At 40.9% G+C, this 19,026-nt stretch overlaps 2 protein-coding genes across 2 annotated transcripts; both read right to left on the reverse strand.

Moving 5' to 3' along the window:
- Nucleotides 1-4,925: 4,925 nt before the first annotated feature.
- LOC115956781 lies at nt 4,926-6,293 on the reverse strand. The gene is made up of 3 exons (XM_031075077.1): nt 5,634-6,293; nt 5,490-5,581; nt 4,926-5,373 (listed from the first exon to the last, which is right to left on the reverse strand). The coding sequence occupies exons 1-3, from the start codon at nt 6,291-6,293 to the stop codon at nt 4,926-4,928; spliced, it is 1,200 nt and encodes a 399-aa protein (XP_030930937.1).
- Nucleotides 6,294-8,498: 2,205 nt separating this feature from the next.
- On the reverse strand, nt 8,499-9,296 carry LOC115956782. The gene is made up of 2 exons (XM_031075078.1): nt 9,108-9,296; nt 8,499-9,053 (listed from the first exon to the last, which is right to left on the reverse strand). The coding sequence occupies exons 1-2, from the start codon at nt 9,294-9,296 to the stop codon at nt 8,499-8,501; spliced, it is 744 nt and encodes a 247-aa protein (XP_030930938.1).
- Between the last annotated feature and the right edge of the window lie 9,730 nt (nt 9,297-19,026).

A 19,026-nucleotide genomic window follows, 5' to 3' on the forward strand; every position in this document is an offset into this window, starting at 1 on the left:
CACACACGATTGAAGGGGAATATGATACAAGGTCGTAGACTCGTAGAATTTAAATAAAGAATAATTTTATTTTTTATTTATTTTTATATAAAAAGGGCAGCACAATAATAATCTGTAATTAGAGGGGTAATTGAGTGAACTAAGTTGAATTATTGAAAAAGCAGGGCGGCCAGGGAGGTCAAGATTGTTGGATTTGTTTAATTTGATTTGATTGAAAAGTTGTCCCTGGGTTGACCTTTTTTCCCTCTTTTTGTGGGAAAGAATTTAAGATGTGATTACGCGGGTTTCTTATATAAAAAAGCATCATTTGTCACTTTTTGTTTCGAGCAATTTAATAACACGATGATAATGACATAACTAACAAGATCAAGGTCGACCAGCCTGTCCTTTCGCATGACCCTAAGGCTAAGAGGGTTTTGGTTTTGGAATTTTTTGTTTTGTTTTTTGTGGTAATAAATGATTTCATTAATTAGCCAGAAGTAGCTCATTAGGAGAATATCGCTTCTCATAATACAAATCCATTTTATCATACAAAAGTAAAATACAAATATGCACATGTGGACTACGAAAAACTTCAAATCCTAACTTATATATCTGGTCTTTCTCTTGCCATGGCGTAAGTAAATTGGTTTGCCTCATGGAAGCAATAACTCATCTTTTACAATATCTGACTGAAGAGGTTCCTATAATCCATGATAAGAGTTGCATGTTGTGAGTATAGTTATGTGTTTAAGAAACCCGGAAAAAAAAAAAATTAGCATTGATGAAGTGTAAATTCGTTAGTCGAAGTAGGCAGATGGAACTTCCCGTCAGCACCAATGTATCCTCAAAAAGGGGTCATCGGCGTGGTGCCTGCCACAACGCCTCCGATGCCAAAGTTAGAACAATAAAGCAATTCGCCAAACTCGAAAGTAATAGATATTTTCTTAGAGTATCAGTATGTATGTACCTTATGCTGCCGATGTGAGGACTTTATATATGTGATCTTGACTGCTAGCCGTTGGGGTGTTAATGCCTATCTTTAGTAACGCCTCCAGCCCAATTATGGGGCTTTTATTAGGCTCCAACGGTCTGTTTTGCTGGTTTTGTAATTGCCCAGGTTACTTGCTGGCATCATTGAATGACTTTCCTTTCCTCGTCAGTGATGGCTGTTCGTCGCCAGGGATGACCTCGTCACTAGATTGAATTCGTCAAGGTAATGTGTTCTCGTCACTCCCATCAGTTGCCTCCTAGGTTCTGTGGTCGTCAGTGACGTGTCATGAGGGCTACAGAAGGTGAAAGGTTTCTTTTCCTGAGTTGTTTGTGACGCTTGGGGTTTCGTTTCGAATTTAATGTATGATGGCGACGCGGTATGAAATGTGGCCACGTGGCACGTGCTGATTGAAGGCATTGATGGCATGACCCTTGGGTTTCCCGCTACTTTTCAGTTTCCTTGGATTTTTGGTTTCAAAAACTTTTCTTTTTCCTTCACTCTGATTTTTCTTTCTTTTCCTGCTCCGAGTGTTTGTCTCTCTTGCTTGTTTCTGCGATTATTCCGATTCTGCTTCGGCGACTTCAACCTTGCTCCGGCGATGAATTTCTCTGGCCTCGACTGTTCCGCTTTTCAAGGTACGCTACTTCTTTGATTTTTCTCAGATCCTTTTTCTTCATGGCCCCTTTATAAATTCCTGATTTTTCCTTTGTCTTTTGCTTTTGTTGTTTTTGTGTTTGATATGTGGGCATTTAGGATTGGGTACCCCTTTTCATGGTTAGTTCTTCTGAGGTTTGGGTAGCTTGCCCCTCAGTTTCTTTCTTTTTTGATTGCTTAGGGGCGGCTTTGGGTGTCTCCGGGGACTTTTTTCCTTTGATTGGGGACTATCTTTTTGAAGGTTGTGGGTTGAGTGTAGTTCTAGGGGAGCTGTCTCCAATTTTAGGTCAGTCGCTGGCTTGGTTTGAGGGAGAGACGAGGAGGATGTCGGAGGTGAGATCCAGCGAACTAGACACGGGGTTGTCGTCTAGCGGCGGCCCAGTTGAGGGTGATACGGCCGTTTCCACCCCTCATCAGGTTAGGGCTTTTTATGCTCTTAACGAGGAGTGTGGGCTGGATGCTGACACCGTGGCTAGGTTCAAGGATAGGTTCCAGTTTCCTGCGAGAGTTCGCGTTCGTCGGCCTGGTCCTGAGGATCGGGCTTGCCACTTCTTTCTTGGTGAAGTATGCTTCTACGAGGCTGCTTTCACTTCTGGGCTTAGGCTACCCGTCCATCCTCTGGTGATGGAGCTTTTGGGTCATTTTGGCATTGCCCTTGGGCAACTCATGCCTAACTCCTGGAGGATAGTTATCAATTGTATGGAGATTTGGCTGGCTGCCAATGGAGACATGATCAAAGTGAGTGAGCTCGTCCACCTTTACCGCTTAAAGGAATTGAAAGAGTATGGGTATTATGAGCTAGTCCCCTGGACGAGGAGGACTAGAATCATTAAGGGTTTAGCTTCGTCATTCAGGTACTGGAAATCACGTTTCTTTTTCATGTCCGAGGATGACTTTGAGACCCCTTCTAGTGAGGCTTGGGGTGATATCCCAAGGTTACTTCGTCGGTGGGGAACCCCAAACTTAGGTGCGTCCACGTTTCTCATTGTCTGTTCATTTTCGTTTTGCATATTTGGTCGTCACTAACCACTTGTTCAATTTCTTTTGCAGTTAAAAGACGCCCCAAACTGAAGAGCAAGTATCAGGGTCGTGTTGAGAAGGCAATAGAATACGCAGAGTCAATTGAGAGTTGGGACGATCTTCTTGATCCACGGACGCTTGCTTTCTACTGCTTAGGGCCAGACCCATCTCCTTACGTTTTGCGCAGCATCAACATCGAGGAGAAGAAGAGTAAGCATTTACCTCGTCAGTACTGATCTTCACTTGTGTACTTTGGGTTTCTTAATTTTTTTTTTATTTTTTTTTTAGAGATGACGACTAAATTCAACAAAGATATGTATGCCAAGATGAGGTCCAAGAAGGACGAACCCTTGGCGAACATTGGCAAGAAGGGAGTTCGCGTCACGGGAAAGGGTCCGTTCGTCCTTCCTTCTGCAGATGCCACTCCCATCGTCTCGGGAGTAGAGAGTCTACGGGTGGCTTCGCCGGCCACTTCAGTTGAGGAGATCCCTACCCCGTCATCAAAGAGGCCGAGACTGTCAGACAAAGATAAAGAGAAGGAGAGAGTGGGCTTGTTCGTCTAGGACGATGAAGGTGTGGCCGTGGAGCGGGCACATAACGTTGTGAAGGTTGAAGACCTTAAGGTCTTTTCTGGAGTGCCTCTCAATGTGGTTGCAAGTCAGCATGTTCATAAGATCGTGCAAGTAAGGCTGTTTATGTGTTTTCCTTGGTTTCTTTTCACATCAATTTCCCCATCCTTTTTTACTGACGCACTTAATTTGCTTTGTCAGGTGTTGGGGGAGAGCCTTCACCTTGCTTCTGAGTGTCTCACTTAAGAGGCTAAGGTGGCTTCTTTGGCGTCCAGGATGGAGGCTTTGGAGAAGGAGAACTCGACGCTGAAAAAGGACCTCATAAAGTTGAGTTCTCCTTCTCCACATTGAAGGAGAAAGTCAAGGCTTTGAATTCCGACCTTAGGGTCGAGCGTCAGCTGAATCTGGAGAAGGATGACCAGCTACAGGCGGCAAAGGAGAAGTTGAAGACGATCGCTGCTAGGTTCGTTGAGGCCTTCCAGCAAACTGAGGAGTATTCCACAGTACTCTTCAGCTGGTACTTCAAGGGCTTCGAGCTCCTTCGTAGGTACCTCGTTAAGCACCCTACAGGGGTTGATCTGCTGAATTTGGATCTAGAAGTGGTAGATCAAGAGATGGCTGCTGACGAGGCTGCCCAGTCTTCTGCACCTGAAGGTGATGCCCCTGTTGCTGATGATGCCCCTGTTGCTAATGATGCTCCCGCTACTGCTGACAATCTTGTTACTGACGCTCCAGAAACCCGAACCTGATACTTAGGAAAATTTATCTGTCATATATGCCTGTTGTGTTTTGGGCCTTTTTGGTGATGTAAATATATGTTTTTTTTTAAAAAAAAATCTATTTTTAGAACAATGTCTCTTGGCCCTCTGTTTCATGGGTTTGTAGGAAGAACAAAGATAATTGCCCTCTGTTTTTGGGCTTTTTATGATTTTGTACTTACCCGTTTTTATGGCTATGCTTCTGTTTATGACCATGCACGTGTTTGTGATTTAGCATAAATTTCTTAGCATACCTTGTACTTAGCTTGTACTTAGCATAAATTTCTTAGCCGTGATTTGCTCGTCATTCTTTATCTTTAATGAGGGTTCTTGTCCTTCTTCTTTTTCTCCTTATCCTTTCTCTTGCGTATTCGTCAGTATCCTGAGTTCGTTAAGCGGGACTTTGCCAATTGCGTAGGCCTTAAGGATTGTGTCTTCGTCACCAGCACGTTCTGGGGACATTTACTTTCTTTTATGTCTTCGTTAGTGACTTACATCCGTCAAAGCGGAATCTTATCACTTGGCCACTTTTTGGTGACTTACATCCGGTTAAGGAATCTCGTCACTTTAGGATTCGTCAGTGATTTACATCCGTCTTGGCGGAATTTTATCACTTGGCCATTTTTTGGTGACTTACATCCACTCAAGGAATCTCGTCACTTCAAGTTTCGTCAGTGATTTACATCCGTCTTGGCGGAATCTTATCACTTAGCTTTCACATACTTTGTACCTGTTATGAGGGTCGTTAGTAACTTACATCCGTCAAGGCGGAATCTTGTTACTTTAGTTTGCCTTATACCCGTTGGCGTTGTCGTCAGTAACTTACATCCGTCAAGGCGGAATCTTGTTACTTTAGTTTGACTTATAATTGGCTAGACCTGTTTGAACAAAGACATCAGAGAATAAAGTTTTTTTATTAAATTCAAGAATGACTGCATTTGTCTATTACATCTACTGGTGGTACTTTTTTAAATGCTCAATGTTCCATGGTCGAGGGAGCCTTTGTCCGTCCATGGTTTCCAGGTGGTAACTTCCTTGTCTTGAGTAATGAATGACTCGGTAAGGTCCTTCCCACGTAGGACCCAGCTTTCCCTGGGTAGGGTCTTTAGTTGCTGTGGTGGTCCTATGTAGGACGAGGTCTCCTATGTCCAGTCGTTTGAGTTTAACCCTCTTATCGTAGTATTTGGCCATCTTTTTCTGATATTTCGTCATCTTGCTGGACGCGTTGTCTCTTACTTCGTCCAGACAATCCAGGTTGAGTCGTAGTTCGTCGTCATTGATCCCTTCGTTGAAAGTTCCTCGTCTGATGCTCATTACCCCCACTTTGACTGGGATTACTGCTTCTGTGCCATAGGTAAGCCTGAAGGGGGTTTCTCCTGTCGGGGTTCTGGCTGTGCTTCTGTAAGCCCACAGGACATCTGGTAATTCTTCTGGCTAGGCACCCTTTGCATCGTCCAGCCTGGTCTTGATAATCTTGAGCAGCGTTCGGTTCGTTACTTTCGTCTGCCCGTTTACCTAAGGATGCCCTGGGGACGAGAACTGATTCTTGATCCCAAAGTTTGAACAAAATTCCCTGAAACCTTGGCTGTCGAACTACCTCCCATTATCTGATATGATCGTCAAGGGAATCCCGAACCTGCAGATTATATTCTTCCACACAAAGCTCCGGATCCGAGCCTCAGTGATCGTTGCTAGAGCCTCTACTTCAACCCATTTCGTGAAATAATCAATAGCAACAAGTAGGAACTTTACTTGACCTTTACCTTGGGGTAGCGGACCGACGATGTCGATTCCCCACTGTGCAAATGGCCATGGGGAAGCAATAGTCGTCAGTCTCTCTGCTGGAAGCCGTTGTACATTCCCGTATCGCTGGCATTTGTCGCACCTCTTGACGATCTCAACAGCGTCTACCTGCATGGTTGGCCAAAAATATCCTGCTCGTACTACCTTGTTCACCAGGGATCTGAAGCCAGCGTGATCGTCATAAATTCCTCCATGGATTTCTTCCAGGATGTATCTAGCCCTTTCCTCGTCGACGCACTTCAAGTAAGGCATAGAGAAGCCTCTCTTGTACAAGGCGTCATTCAAGATCGTGAACCTGGCCGCTTTCTTCTTGATCTTTTTAGCTTCTTCTGTGTTCTGAGGGAGGCGCCCGTCCTGGAGGTAGGATATTATAGGCGTCATCCAGGTGTCTGTGCTCTGGATGGTGAATGTTGCAATTTCTTCGATACTAGGGTGTTTCTGGACCTCCATCGCCAGGTCTATGCTAATCCCCCCTTCTTCTGATGACGCTAGCTTCGATACTTCGTCAGCCTCCATATTCTGACTTCTTGGGATTTGCACGAACTCTACTATATCGAACTCCTAAGTTAGATGTTTCATCAGCTTGAGGTATTTTTGCATCCTTTCTTCCTTTGCTTCGTATTCTCCCCTGATCTGTCCGATCACTAGTTTTGAATCACTTTGGATCAACAAGTTTTTAGCACCAAGAGCTTTCCCAAGCCTCAGTCCCGTCAGTATCCCTTCGTATTCAGTTTCGTTGTTGGTGGCTGGGAATTTTAGTTGGGCCCCATATTTGAGCACTTCTCCGTCAGGGGTGGTTATGACAACCCCTACTCCCCCCTTTCTCTGGGCTGACGAACCATCAGTTTGTATTGTCCATCTATCTACCCCGTCGGTAATCCTATCTTCGTCTGGAAGAGTGAATTCTGCGATGAAGTCCACCAGAGCTTGCGCCTTGATCGCTGTTCTGGGATGGTACTCGATGTCAAATTGACTAAGTTCAATTGCCCACTGGACCATTCTTCCTACTGCTTCAGGCTTGTTCATTGATTTCTTGATTGGTTGGTCCGTCATTACAAGAATGGGATTTGCCTGGAAATATTGCCTTAGCTTCCGCGAGGCTACTATTAGCGCAAACGCAATCTTTTCGATCCTTGGGTATCTGGACTTAGCTCCTTGGAAGGCTTGGCTGACGTAGTAAACTGGGAGCTGCTTCTTGCCCTCTTCTCTGATCAGGGCTGCACTTACTGCCGAGGCTGACACTGCTAGGTATAAATATAGGTTTTCCCCTTCTTTGGACGGGCTTAGAAGAGGTGGACTGCTCAGGTAACGCTTTAGTTCTTGGAACGCCGCTTCGCACTCGTCGGTCCAGGCAAAAGCCTGCTTCAAAGTTTTGAAAAAGGGCAGGCATTTGTCTGTAGCCCTAGAGACGAACCTGTTTAAAGCCGCTATCCTTCCTGTGATTTTTTGAACATCCTTGACGATTTTGGGTGAGGCCATGTCGATGATGGCTCGTACTTTCTTTGGGTTTGCTTCTATTCCTCTCTGGGACACCATGAATCCCAGGAACTTTCCCGAGTCAACCCCAAAAACACACTTACTTGGATTCAACCTCATCTAGTGTTTCTTGAGGGTTGCAAACGTTTCCTTCAAGTCATCCAGATGTGTGAGCTCTTCCTTGCTCTTGACGAGCATATCGTCCACGTACACCTCCATGTTCCTGCCAATCTGTTAACTGAACATTTTGTTCACCAACCTCTGATACGTAGCTCCAGCATTTTTCAGCCTAAAAGGCATTACCTTGTAACAGTAGAGTCTTTGACTTGTGATGAAGGCGGTCTTCTCCTGGTCTTCCTCAGCCATCTTTATCTGGTTGTACCCTGAGAAGGCGTCCATGAATGTCAGTAACTTGTGCCTGGCTATGGAGTCCACGAGCTGGTCTATTCTTGGTAGAGGGAAGCTGTCCTTTAGGCATGCTTTGTTCAGGTCGGTGAAGTCTACGCACATCCTCCATTTCTCGTTTGCTTTCTTTACCAGGACGACGTTTGCGAGCCATTCAGGATAATATACCTCCCGGATGAATCTAGCCGTCAGGAGTTTGGTAACTTCCTCTGCAACTGCCTGATCTCGTTCTGGGGCGAAGGTTCTTCATCGTTGCTGAACGGGTTTCCTTTCTGGGTCCACATTCAGTCCGTGCTGGATGACTTCTGGAGATATGCCCAGCTTGTCCTCGTGGCTCCATGCAAAGACATCTAGATTCTCTTTAAGGAACCTTATGAGTCTTGTTCTCATCTTGGGGCTCAATGTCGTTCCTATCTTGGTCGTCTTGTTCGCTTCTCCTTCTACCAATTCCACTGTTTCCAGGGCTTCTATCCTGTCTTCTTCTTTTTCTTCAATCATCCATGTGTGGTTCTCCTTCCCAACTAGGACGACTTGATAGCATTCTCTTGCCAGGACTTGATCTCCTTTCACTTCACCGACGCCATTATCTGTTGGGAATTTCACCTTCAAACAGTAGGTTGACGTCGCTGCCTTTCATTTGTTAAGGGTGGGCCTCCCAATGATGACATTGTAGGATGAAGGACAATCTACCACCAGGAAGTCTACTTGTTTGGTCAACTGTACTGGGTAGGCCCCTACCGTCACCGTCAATGTCACTATGCCTCTGGGGTAAACCTTGTCTCCACTGAAGCTGACGAGTGGAGAGTCAAAATGGCGCAGTCTTTTAGGGTTTAGTCTCAGCTACTGGAAGGCTGGGAAGTAGATGACGTCCGCGGAGCTTCCGTTATCGACGAGGATCCTTTTGGTATTGAACCCTTCTATATTCAGCATTATGACCAGGGGATCGTTATGGGGCTGCTTCACTCCCAGGGCGTCTCCTTCACTGAAGGACATGTCTTGGTATATTCGTTGGTGTTTGGATGGAGGTATGGCGTGGACGCTGTTCACCTGTCTCTGGTATGCCTTTTTGAGTGATTTAAACGATCCTCCTGAAAACGGTCCTTCTGTAATCGTGTTTATCTTCCCGATCACCTTGTGTGGAGGCTGGGACGGACGGTCGTCATCCCGGGAGAAGGATTCATGTTGGATTTTATTGTCGTCCCTGGACTTGCTATATTCTCCTTTCTTCACATATTTCTGTAACCCTTTCCGTATTAACTCTTCTATTTGCTCCTTTAGGTCTCTACAATCCTCTGTGTGGTGGCCGTGATCTTTGTGGAACCGGCAATACTTGTTCTTGTCACGGACATTGGGGGATGAGTGCAATGGCTTAGGCCATTTGAGATAATGCTCGTCCTTGATCTACGTGAAAATTTTGTCAACAGGCATAACCAAAGGAGTAAATCTTACCGTCCGAGGATTTTTATCATCCTTCCTCCTGTTCCCGTCATTGTTCTGATGGTCTGGTCGATCTTTTTTTTGCCCCCTACGGTCGTCTTCCCTCTTGGCCTTGTCTCCTGGCTTCTCGGCATCCTTTATGGCAGCTAAAGCATCTTCAGCATTCATATACTTCTGTGCCTTCAGGAGCATTTCCGCCATCGTCTTTGGGGGGTTCTTTGTGAGGGAGGCCACGAGTTCTCTGGACCTCAACCCCGCCTTGAAGGTCGTCAGCTACACCTTGTCATCAGCTTCGTCTACCTCCAGAGTCTCCTGGGTGAATCGTTTGACATACGACCTCAGAGTTTCCTTCTCTCCCTGTCTTATGGTGAGTAAGTAGTCTACCGGCCTCTTTGGGCGTTGCCCCCCTATGAAATGGCTCAAGAAGGCACTACTTAATTGATCGAAGTTGTCTATGGACGAGTTTGGCAACTTTGTAAACCATTCTCTTGCAGCTCCTTTGAGAGTCGTTAGGAAGGAACGACACAGTATCTTGTCAGGTGGTTGTTGAAGACCTAGAGTCGTCTTGAAGGTATTAAGATGATCTTGTGGGTCTTTTAGTCCGTCGAATGGCTCAAGTTGAGGTAAGCGAAACTTTGACGGTACAGGGCATTCGAGTACCGCGGCAGTGAAGGGTGAATCCGTAGCCCTTACCATTTTGTCTACGCTTTGATCCGTCTTCTCCTTAATGGCGCTTCTCAGTTAGTCCATTTCCTTCCTCATTTCTTGAAGGAGATCCGAGTTCTGCTCGTCTGGAATAGTTGGCCTCTGAGGGGTTCCTCTTCGGTGACTATCCCCTTCTCCCTTCAAGTTACCCTTGGACCGGTTCTCTTCCTGTTGAGCCTGTTGAACCTGCTGGAGCCGTAACTTCATTTCCTGGTTCTGTTTGGTGAGTTCTTCAATGGTGGCTGCAAGGGCTTGGACTTGCTGGGCCAAGGCTGCTGAATCTGGGTTGAATTCCATCTGAATGTAGAGGGTTGATGGAAACTACGTTTTCAAATATGATTTTGAGAATGTCGTTCCCCACAGACGGCGCCAAACTGATGAAGTATAAATTCGTCAGTCGAAGTAGGCAGATGGAACTTCCCGTCAGCACCAATGTATCCTCAAAAAGGGGTCACCGGTGTGGTGCCTGCCATAACGCCTTCGATGCCAAAGTTAGAACAATAAAGCAATTCGCCAAACTCGAAAGTAATAGATATTTTCTTAGAGTATCGGTATGTATGTACCTTATGCTGCCGATGTAAGGACTTTATATATGTGATCTTGACTGCTAGCCGTTGGGGTGTTAATGCCTCTCTTTGTTAACGCCTCCAGCCCAATTATAGGGCTTTTATTGGGCTCCAACGGTTTGTTTTGCTGGTTTCGTAACTGCCCAGGTTACTTGCTAGCATCATTGAATGACTTTCCTTTCCTCGTCAGTGATGGCTGTTCGTCGCCAGGGATGACCTCGTCACTAAATTGACTTCGTCATGGTAATGTGTTCTCATCACTCCCATCAAACATCAATCTCAAGTTTAACTACCAATAAGTTAAGGCTTATAAACAATGACAATTCATCTCTCAAAGTTCATAATTCAACGACCATAGTATTCACATCTATGAGTTGAGAAAATAGAAACCCATATAATATAATCCACGAGCCTTAATGGTCACAAATCACACCACAACCACTAGCTACTCCAGGGATACCCAATTAGGAGCCATCAGTATTTAGTTTAAACCAACCACAAGTTTATTCAATATAACTTTGACAAATTTTTTTGTTCTTCACCACAAGTAGGGACAGAGCTAAAAGGGGCCCAAGACCCCCCTAATCTTTTTTATATTCCTATTTTAGTACTCATAAAATCATAAATTCTACACATTTCTATTTATTGTCTCCTCTACAATTTTGAGAAAAGAAAAAAGACTACTGATTAACTTAATCCGCTGTTAAAATAGCCTAACAACTGCAAAAATGGCCCCAACAATTAGGGCTTTCCAGTGGTTCATTGGCCCGCCCAAACCGACCGGGTCTGACCAACTCGAAGCCTAGCAGGTGGACTCGAAACCCATGGTTGGTCGGATTTGGGTCTGTCTCTTACAAACACTGATGATTCGGGTCGGATAGCGGGTTAAGGAAATAAAAACCCGTATTAACTGACCCGACCGATGGTTTTAGATTTTTTAAAAAAAAATAGAAACTTCAATTATTCCTAGGAGAACACGTGAAGAGAGAAGCGTGATTGGACTAAAGCACTGAGTTGTTTAGTGTTACACGCTAAGTTTCAAATCAAAAGCACTGAGTTGCTAAGAGTGATTGGACTAAAGCACTAAACTTACACAGTTACACGCAAAAGAAAATCAACCAAATCTCATCAGAAGATTTAGAATGGCTAAATTTCAAATCAAAATCAGAGTTCCACTTCCCTATGCCCATGGCTTACTCCTTACTCCTTAGACTTAGCCAATTACCCTCAGCCTCAAGGCCTCAACCCTCATCTCTCTCTCTCTCTCTCATAAATCAGTCTTCTCTCTGTTCTTTAGTCTCAAGGGTTGATTTCAAAATCTTTCTTTTTTATTTTGAAACAAACAAGTCCTTTACATCAAAATCTTTCTTCACTCCAACGGACCAAACCCTAGTTGCTGGTTGTTGTTGTTGCCGCCGCCTCACACCACACCTGACACCACCGCCTCACTTTCTTTCCATCATGGGTCTTCTCAGCCTCTCAATCTTGGCTTCCTAGTCTCAGATCAAGTAAATTTTCTTCCTTTTTCACCCCTCTTTTTCCTAGTCTCAGTTTTGGCTTCCTTTTTCATCTTGTTCAAATGATTTAAAACTTAAAGATTAGGGACCAAAACTGACCAAGAGATTGGATTCAAAGATGAAACCCTAATTTTTCTTTTATTTGATTTGTTGGGTCAAAGACTTGATTTATCAGTTTTCAAAGATGAACCCCTAATTTGAGTGTGCTCGTTTGTGTTATCATTTTTCAAAGACTTGAGTTATCACTTTTCTGAGTGTGCTTTGTGTTTATTTTCATGTTAACTCTTTATAGATAGACATTTTAGTTAGTTTGATTCATTATTTTAGTGTGCTCTGAGTGTGCTTTGTATCTGCCCAATTTTATTCCCTTTTTTTTTCTTTTTCTTTTTCTATGATCAATATAGTTGTATCTTCACTGTAAAAAAAAAAAAAGAAAAAAAAAAAAAAAAAAAAGAAAAGAAGGATGAACCCCTAATTTAAAAAGATGAAATCCAAACACATTTTTTATTTTGTTTATCTGATTGTATTTTATTGCTCATTTGTTTGATTCATTTTTCTTTCTTAACTTAAAAAATTGAAATCCTAATTTTATACAGGAGTTGAAAGTTGTTCAAGTAGGCTACTCTTTTTGCTTCCTTTTCAAGGTCGAATCCCTAACAGCTAAGAGTTCTCTGAGGTATCATTTCTCTTCTATTGTTTATCATTTAACTTCTTATTATTGTTTGTTTGTTACTTTTGTCATTGTTTTTGTTATCGCTTTGACTTGTTGTTGTTGTTGTGTCACTTGTGTGTGGTCTTGTTACTGGATTAGTAGTATCATTGTTATGGTAGTTTGCTAATGCTTAAATTTGATGTCTTTAGGTTATGGAACCCTCTAGTGATGCACCCCCTTCCCAAACAACACTCACTACCCAAGTTGAACCTACTGCCACTTCAACTAATGTTGAGGCACTTTCACCTAAACCTAATGGTAAAGCCAAGGTGAGTCAGATAGCTACTGATGGTGGTAATAATAGGAAAAAGTCTAATGCTTGGGATCATTTTGAAAAAATAAAGATTAGTGAGGGTTAATTTAAGGTTGTTTGCCATTATTGCCAAAAAACTTATCGTGCTAATAATAAGGGGCATGGTACTACTAATTTATTGAATTATGTGCCAAACTATGTTAAGAACCCTAATAGAGATGCACTTAAAGGGCAACAAACTTTAGCATTTGAACCCAAAATGAATAGGGAGGAAGGGTTTCAGCTTATACCAATAGCCTTTATTGTTGAGGCTTCTAGGAAGGCACTTGTTGAAATGATTATAATAGATGAGTTGCCTTTTAGGTTTGTTGAAGGGTATGGGTTTCAAAGATATTCAACAACCTTACAACCCAAGTTGCGAATTAGGGATATCCTATCTTGTTAAACTGTGGCTAGGGATGTGATTGGCATTTATGGTGTTGAAAGAGAGAAACTAAGGGAAGCCTTGAAAGGTCATAGGGAGTGCCTTACTACGGACACATGGACTAGTATTCAAAATCTGAATTATATGTCCCTCACATGTCATTTTATTGATGATGATTGGAACTTGCATAATAGAATTCTAAATTTTTGTCAAGTTGAAGACCATAGGGGGGGAGACTATAGGTAGTAAGATTGAGATGTATTTGTGTGAGTGGGGTGTTGATGGCATATTCACCTTGACAGTGGATAATGCTTCCTCTAAGGGTGCTACCATTAAATTTTTACAAACAGTAACTAAAGATTGGAAGGGGACTGTTTTAGAACATGAGTTCTTGTACATGAGTTGTTGTGCACATATCCTAAATCTGATTGTGGGGGATGGTTTGAAAGAAATTGATGCGTCCATTGCTAGGGTGCGTGAAGCGGTGAGGTATGTGAAGTCCTCACCAAATAGAAATCAAACTTTTAGGAGTTTTATGGAGAGATTAGGTAATGAATCCAAGTGTTTACTAAGTCTAGATGTACCTACTAGGTGGAACTCTACCTACCTCATGTTAGATACTGTTAAAAAATTTGAGAAAGTGTTCATAAGAATAGACTTTGAGGATGATAGCTATTGTTCATACTTTATGAACAAGGAAAATAATGGTGGTTTGGGATCTCCTTGTGGGGTTGATTTTCAAAATTGTAGGACATTTGTGGGTTTTTTGAAACTTTTTTATAATGCAACAAAGAAGTTCACCGGTTCTTTGTATGTTACTTCAAATACCTTTTTTCATGAGATGTTTGTGATTCAAGAGAATATTGCTCATTTAATTAAATCTCAAAATCATTTCTTGAAAAACATGGCAACTAAAATGGAAGCTAAATTTAAAAAGTATTGGGGGAAAGGGGATAAGATTAATAAGCTTTTGTATGTGGCTGTGGTTCTTGATCCAAGAAAGAAAATGAGGTTTTTGAAATTTTCTTTTTCTGAAATTTATGGGGATGAAGTGGTTGATGAGATGGTTTGGTGAGGAAGACCATGGATAGGTTGTATGATTATTATTCTTGTGTTGATTCACCAAATGTGGTAGTACTAAGTGAGAGTGAGAGGACACACATAGAAGGTGATACAATTGGTTGTACTGATCCATATGCGATGGTTAATTCATGATATGAGTGTTTCTTAGAGGCCGAGAAGTCTATAAGGTGTAGTAATGAGATTGAAAAATATTTGGCTGAAAATTGTGAGAGTAGAAGGGATGTGAAATTTGAGATTTTGGGGTGGTGGAAAGCCAATTCAAATAGGTACCAAGTGTTATCCAAAATGGGCAGGGATGTGCTAGCTGTACCTGTTTCTATGATTGCTTCTGAGGGCACATACTTGATCCATTTCGAAGTTCACTCTTTCCTCTCATGGTTCAAAATCTTGTTTGTGCTCAAAACTAGCTGCAAGCCCATATCCCAATTTCTTTTTGGCAAGTCAAAGGACAAGATGGAGGCCTTGGAGGATGAATTTCATGACTTAGGTAATATGTTTAACTTCCAAACTTCTTGTCTATTAATTGTTATTAAATGTGTCATATACTTGAGCAAAATTTAATCTATTGCCTCAATTTTTTCTTTCTAGTTTTGAATCAAGCAACAACAGTAGCAAGTTCTAGTTCTTGCTCAAGCAAAGGTGGTACCCGTACCACAGTTAGTACTGATGAATGATCACTGACTGGGTATGTTTTTGCCCCTGTAATTTTTGTTGATTTTGGTTACTTCCCTTTTGGTCATTCTGTAGCTTTTGTTCTTTGTCTTTATATATTATTGATAAATATTTTTCCCCTTGTATTGTAGGAGGAAGGAAGGTCACATTTTGTATAAGAGATAGTTTTTTGGATATATTTTGGAAGCTTTTTTGGAAAGATGTATAGCTTTTCTAACTATACATTAACTCTTGCTTATAGGAAGGAAAACTTAGCATCTATGTAGGCTTTCCTTTCTATAAGTTATGGACTTGTTAACTATAGATAATAGAGTAGTTCTTTACTACTTTAGGAAAGCTATTTTTTGGAAATACTTATAGTATTTCATAATTGTAACTAATTATATATACTGCTGGGAATATTGCCTACTGCCTTGGTGGTTTATTACCTTACAGACTTGTGTAGTAACTGCCTTCTCTGTTGCCTCTATGGCTTACTATATATATATATGGAATTATGAAGATGTTCTAGTATTTGTAGCAATGCTTGCTACTTTGTGGTTTTGGAAATTTACTTGATGTGTGGAATGGTTGGCAGGTTTAATATGTGTTTAGATTGACTTTCATATGCCTGAGTTTTCTTGAGGCAATTTTGAGGTACTGCCCAGTGCCCAAGCCCTTAGGCTTAGGCAATTTGAAAAATATTTGTTGTAATGTGTGGATGATTAACAGGTGGTAAAAAAGAAGAATGTATTTTATGCGTTTTTATTTGTTTGATTAATGCCCAGGTTTTACATGGTATTGATGTTTAACAGGTGGTAAAAAATGGTATTTTGTGTGTTTTTATTTGTTTGCTATTGTGTCCAGGTTTTACTTTGTATTTTTTTTGTTCTCAAATGTCAATATGTGGGTTCTGGGAAGTATAAATTTGGACTAATATTGCTTCAAGCAGAGTTTGAAGGCCCTTTTTAAAGGGTACTGGCCTACTAGGAAATATTAATTTGGACAGATTCAAGCAGAGCTTGAAGGCCATTTTAAAAGAAATGAAGTAAAAAAGAGGCCCAATATGATATGACAAGATTCAAAAAATTTTAAATCCTTGTAATTTAGAAAGCCCAATAATTTTGGCCAAAAAAGGCCCAAAAAAATTAAATCCATGAAAATATACAAATTTGTCCTAATATGTGGTCCAAACCCGTTAAACCGTTGAATTTGACCCGTCCCAACCAATGACCCGACTCGGCGGGTCCAACCCATATTTCAGTTGAGTGCGGGTCAATTTTCTAGTGACCTGACCCAATCGGGTTGAGTGCAGGTTAGGCCCAAACCCAAGCTAACCTGACCCATGGACAACCCTACCAACAATAACCAAAAAAATTTAACATGAAACCCTTTTCTTAGCCCTTCAAAAAAGAAAAATAAAAAACCATTGTTCAATCAATTCCAAAAAACAAATTTTATATTGGCATCATGGCTCACCCACAGATCTGCTCTCCACAACGACATAATTGATATTTATATTTTTTCTCGTATCTTTGATGACTGACTCTGGCTTTCTCTTTCCTCATATTGGCTATTTGAGCTCACTAACTAGGATACATACACACTTCATTTAGGGTGCTGTACCTGTGTAGTATCCATGTCATACTTGTGTCGTACCTACCGTTTCATATTATAATTTTTCAAAAATTGCTTGTGTTGCTTTGTCGTACCTATACCCGTATTCGTACCTGTGTCCATGTCTGTGCATCCTAGCTCACTAAGCTTTCATTTTGTTTATGGTTTTTTTTTTTTTTGGGTGTAATACTGGTAAAGACCGAAGCTTTAAGTTGGGAAATTAAAGTTAAAGTAGATTAGAAAGAAGATTTACATTTACTTGGTAGGTGAATGAGGGCCACGAAATATGCGGACTAGCTGTGATTTTTTTGTTTTAAATTTTGACTTGTTTGTTAATAATTTATAATAAAGAAATATAAGAGAAAGATGAGTTACCTTCAAAAGAATAGTCCTTACAGTTTTGCAAATATTACATTCACAATATAAAGAAAGACATGATATATTTTCAAAATTCAAAAAGAAACATACATGAGCCACATCTACATATACATATTTTCTAGTTTCCACCAAACATGAGAATATGTAATAATTTTTGCAAGGAGAATATGTATCACATATTGTCAAATACGTATTATTTCAAGCCAAATAATTATAGGATTTGGTGCATAGAATACCTATTGGAAAGAAAGAAGTAAAGGTTGCCTTAATTCAGATTAGCCAAGTTGGGAAACCTTGAATAATATGCCTAATCTCTTCCTCAAGCCCTATATTGTTACAATTATAGGTATATGTATCATACGTATTATATTATTAGTATATATACGAATAAGCTAATAGAAATAGCTTATACATATATTTTAGTAAGAACATGGGCATATTTGATATGTAACAATTATTTTAAATATCATATATTGCCTTAGCTTTCAATAAGTATAAGGTCGAAAGAGTGAAATTTGTGAATTAATTTAATTGGTGGCATTCCCATATTTTTTTTTTCAAGTGTCAAGTTCCTTTTGTGAGTGCTACTACTCTTCCTACAATTCGACACTTTATAAATTTATTTTTTCAACTTTTCCGAAGTGATAGTTTTTAGACCTCTTAAAACAATTGATTTAACCTAGGTAATTAGCCAAGTTGTTACTTAGTCCAATTAAACAAGTCTAGGTTATCACAATAACAAAGATCAAATCATGCAAAGCAGCGGAAAATAAATAACACAAGATATGATCACCCAGAAAACCAAACCAGTAAAAACCTGGGGAGGATTTGACCTAGTTATCCTCAAGGTAAACTTGAATCCACTATCTTGAAATAATCGAAGTTCATACAATAAGACTTACAAGCCCCTATGCTCGACTTCTTATTGCTACCAACAAGTAGAACTTACTGACATGACCACGTGCAAGTTCCGAATCCACAGACTCCTTCTTTCTTGGATTCACCACCAGATACAAGCACACCCGCTTGTGTTTTCTTTAAGTTTCAATGGCAGCAACTGAGTTGATCATCAAGGTGTAGATAAATCTTCTTCTTGAAAACCCTAAGTTTGTGTAAAGGAAAGCTCATCTAGATCTCACAAGAGATTTACACAAACAGCAATATAAGCAACACTAAAACGTGGTCAGGGTCTGCCTTTTATACTTAGGACAAATAAGAAACCCTAAAAACGTTTTAAAACAACTAGGGCTGAGTTGGAAAATTCTGCAGAAAAACATTCTGTCCGAGCTTCGATCAATCGAGCCTAAGCTTCGATCGATTGAGCCAAACCGAAATGCATTAATCTTTTCTGCATTCAGCTCGATTCCAACTTTACATAAATGCACAACTTTGAGCAAGACTAAAACACTTCTAAATACATTGTTTTGATAATGGTTTGCCAACAATACAAATTAGAGTTCTAAATACATAAAATCCTAAGTCTTTAGAACCTAACACTAAGTATTATTGAATCCAAACAATTTTTGGAGTTTCAACATAGCCAACCAAGACCCCATGAATCAATATTTCTAAGAAAATGAATTAAGATTCCTAAGCAAATCTAAATATCACCCAAAAGAATATATTAATTCCCAAAAAGATGCCAACACTAGCAAGAAAAGGACAAAAACTTTAATTCGAAAAGGAACTTTAATTGGAAGAAATTTGTAATGAGATGGGATAAAATATGTAAAAATAAATAACAACCATATGCTAACCTCTATGACCATCATAAACACCAAAGAAAGAGGTGGAACTATCCAAATTTGGATAAGCTACATGCTACAAAAGAAAGAAAATACGGCCAGATAGCATAATCTATAGAAAATCATTGAGATTATGAGTCCACTCAATAGACCCACTCATTACAAGAAAAATGGGCTATTGTGGTGCTCCAAAAGCGTCGTTAAAACCAAAAAAAGTGCCGCTAAAGGCACATCTGACCTTTAGCGATGGCTACTATTGTGGCACTTCAAAGCGCCACTG

This window comes from Quercus lobata, chromosome 8 (assembly GCF_001633185.2).
Source record: "Quercus lobata isolate SW786 chromosome 8, ValleyOak3.0 Primary Assembly, whole genome shotgun sequence".
NCBI classification, from domain to species: domain Eukaryota; kingdom Viridiplantae; phylum Streptophyta; class Magnoliopsida; order Fagales; family Fagaceae; genus Quercus; species Quercus lobata.

Bases quoted from the DNA above. Each gene is read 5' to 3' on its own strand.
- LOC115956782 (XM_031075078.1), bottom strand. From the start codon at position 9,296: ATGGCGGAAATGCTCCTGAAGGCACAGAAGTATATGAATGCTGAAGAT. The intron at 9,054-9,107 runs GTAAGATTTACT...ACGTAGATCAAG, and splicing joins ATGATAAAAATCCTCGGACG to GACGAGCATTATCTCAAATG.
- LOC115956781 (XM_031075077.1), bottom strand. From the start codon at position 6,293: ATGGAGGCTGACGAAGTATCGAAGCTAGCGTCATCAGAAGAAGGGGGG. The intron at 5,582-5,633 runs GTGTGGAAGAAT...CGATCATATCAG, and splicing joins AGGCTCGGATCCGGAGCTTT to ATAATGGGAGGTAGTTCGAC. The intron at 5,374-5,489 runs GTAAACGGGCAG...GTGGGCTTACAG, and splicing joins CGTCCCCAGGGCATCCTTAG to AAGCACAGCCAGAACCCCGA.